General features: G+C 47.2%; 1 protein-coding gene across 1 annotated transcript in view; it reads right to left on the bottom strand.

Moving 5' to 3' along the window:
* Positions 1–1,641: 1,641 nt before the first annotated feature.
* Positions 1,642–3,044, bottom strand: part of PLIN2 (perilipin 2) — a 32,413-nt gene continuing 31,010 nt past the window's right edge. Inside the window, exon 9 of the mRNA XM_008064117.1 lies at positions 1,642–1,855. Coding sequence (XP_008062308.1) covers positions 1,721–1,855 — 135 coding nt within the window. The 3' untranslated portion in view covers positions 1,642–1,720. The remainder of the gene's footprint in view (positions 1,856–3,044) is intronic.

A 3,044-nucleotide genomic window follows, 5' to 3' on the forward strand; every position in this document is an offset into this window, starting at 1 on the left:
ACCGCAGCCTCGACCTGCTGGGCTCCGGCGATCCTTCCACCTCAGTCTTCCAAGTAGCCGAAATTACGGGCATGTGCTACCACGCCCGGCTGATTTTTTGATTTATTGTAGAGATAGTTTATTCTTTAGGTGTGGGGAGGGTACATGGCTTAACCCTTGCCTGGCATGGTTTTAGGTCCTGTTTATAATTTGGCATCTTATTGCCTCAAAGAGTCTGTTCTGTCAGTCTTATAGTCTCTATTTTAACGTTTACACGGAGCCAGGCATGGTGGCTCGTGCCTGTAATCCCAACACTTTGGGAGGCTGAGGCAAGAGGACTGCTTGAGTGCAGGAGCTCGAGACCAGCCTGGGGAACACAGTGAGACCTTGTCACTACAAAAAAGTCAAAAATTAGCCAGACATGGTACATACCTGTAGTCCCAACTACTCAGGAAGCTAAAGCGGATCGTCTAAACCCAGGAGATGGAGGCTGCGGTGAGCTGTGATGGTGCCACTGCACTCCAGCCTGGGCAACAGAATGAGACCCTGACTCAAAACATGCGCGCGCGCGCACGCGCGCACACACACACACACACACACACAATTGCTGGCCAGCTGTATTTAAACTCCAGGAGGGTGTATAATGAGGTGTGGCTGACCTCCCTTCTCGTTCATAGTGAAGAGCTCCATTTTAAGGCTTTTCTGGGGTCCTTATGACCAGGAGGAGGTGTTCAGTCAGTGTGGAGGCTTAGGATCTTATTTTTAGTTTACACCCCAGTGCTTTTCTAGCCACCATTCCATTCCTCTTTGCTGCAAAATATCCCCAAAACCTTGGTCTATGCCTACCTCATCATTGGCGGTAACTTGACAAGGCCACTTGTATTGATGAGTGTTTTTGTTTGAGTCAGGGACTCCCTCTGTCACCCAGTAGTGCAGTGGCATGATCACACAATCATGGCTCACTGCAGCCTCAAACTCCTGGGCTCAGGTGGTCCTTCCACCTAGGCCTTTCCAGAAGCTGGGACTACAGGTGCATGTCCCCATACCTGGCTGACTTTTTTTTTTCCTAGTGACAAGATATCTCTTTGTTGCCCCAAATAGTTACCTAATTTCCTACAGCCTGGGTTCTACTGACTGCATCCTCATGGTGCAGTTAAACGTGTTCAACTGTCCATGCCCTCTGTATTCCCTTCAAATTAGGACCTGGATCCAGACTGATTCATTAAAACTACTTCTATTTTACAGATGAGAAAACAGAGACGAAGAGAAGTTAAGTAATTTGCTCAAGATCACAGAGTTAGTAAGTGGCAGAGTGAGATTAGAAGCCAGTCTGAGCTGGGTGTGGTAGCTCACGCCTGTAAACCCAGTACTTTGAGAGGTGGAGGCGAAAGGACTGCCTGAGTCCAGGGGTTCGAGACCAGCCTGCACAACTTGGTGAGACCTCGTCTCTACAGTTAATCAAAAAATAAGTCAGGCACAGTCATGCATGCCAGTGGTTCCAGCTACTTGGAAGGCTGAGGCGGAAGGATCACTTGAGCCCAGCAGATCAAGGCTGTGGTAGCCATGAGCATACCACTGCACTCCAGCCTGGGCGACAGAGTGAGATGCCAACTCAAAAAAAAAAGAAAAGAAGCCAAAAAATAGAGCAACGTGCCTCAAAGCCACAGGACTAAAATCATGAGCATGAAGTTTAATGTGACACAGATTTCATATTCAACCAAAAAAGGTATTTTTATTGTTGTTATTCAACGTTGTGCCGTGAGAGGACAGGGCCATGAGCATGTGAATGATTTGATCCATGCTCCTCTTCCAAAGCTATTATATCTGGAATTTCATCAGTCTCAGATGTCAGGTCTATGATGGTAAAATCAAACACCTGTAAAAGAAGAATCTTGGCTGTTAAAACAAACACTAATGAAGTGAGCTGTCAGATCCATGCTTGCACATGGCTCACATGGCTTTAATTACTGCATGTGAATGAAGCTTCCTTTCTCCATAGCTGTGTTCCTTGAAAAGATATTTGTAGTCTTGTTCCTGCAATTCACTCATATTATAAAAGCATTAAGGAAACCTCTATTTTAAAAAAATTTTTTTGTAGAGATGGGGTTTCACTATAGTGCCCAGGCTGGTCTTGAATTCCTGGCCTCAAGAAATCATCCTACCTTGGTCTCCCAAAGTGCTAGAGTAACAGGTGTGAGCCAGCACGCCTGGCCTATTACTTTCTTAAAAACAATAATACTAGCCGGGCTTGGTGGCTCAGCCTGTAATCCCACGCCTTTGGGAGGCTGAGGTGAGTGGATTGCCTGAGCCCGCGGGTTCGAGACCCGCCTGGGCAGCGAGACCTCATCTCTACAATAAATCAAAAAATTAGCCGGGCGTGGTAGTGTGCGCCTGTAATTCTGGCTACTCGGAAGGCTGAGACGGAAGGATCGCTGGAGCCCAGCAGGCGAGGCTGTGGTGGCCGGGAGTGGCCACTGCACTCCAGTCTGGGCGACCGAGTGAAACTCCAACTCAAAACAAAAACAAAAACAAAAAACAATAATACTCCACTGTTCCCTAAGTCTGGCTTCCAATAATATAAACTCTTTGGGAAATGTCTAGGAATTGAAGAAACCATCACAAAGCCCTGGCACCTCTCTGTATAGGAGAGACTTCAGTTACAAGAGACACTGCCAGACCTTATTTTACATATAATTTTTTTGCTTGTTCTGCATTTGTTTGTTTGTCCACCTCAACCTCCCCAGTAGCTGGGACTACAGGTGTGCACTACCACACATAATTTTTTTTTTTAATTAGATCTCACTGTGTTGTCTAGGCTGGTCTCAAACTCCTGGGCTTAAGCAATCCTCCCACCTTGTCCTCCCAACGTGCTGAGATTACAGGCATGAGCCACTGGACCTGGCCATACATATAATTTTTTTTTTTTTTTCTCACTCTGTTGCCCAGACTGGAGTGCAGTGGCTGCTTCTGGCCCCCGCAGCCCCGACCTGCTGGGCTCCTGCGATCCTTCCTCCTCAGTCTTCCGAGTAGCCGGAATTACAGGCATGTGCTACCACGCCCGGCTA

Source organism: Carlito syrichta, unplaced genomic scaffold (genome assembly GCF_000164805.1).
Source record: "Carlito syrichta isolate Samal-C Ts95f unplaced genomic scaffold, Tarsius_syrichta-2.0.1 Scaffold307203, whole genome shotgun sequence".
NCBI classification, from domain to species: domain Eukaryota; kingdom Metazoa; phylum Chordata; class Mammalia; order Primates; family Tarsiidae; genus Carlito; species Carlito syrichta.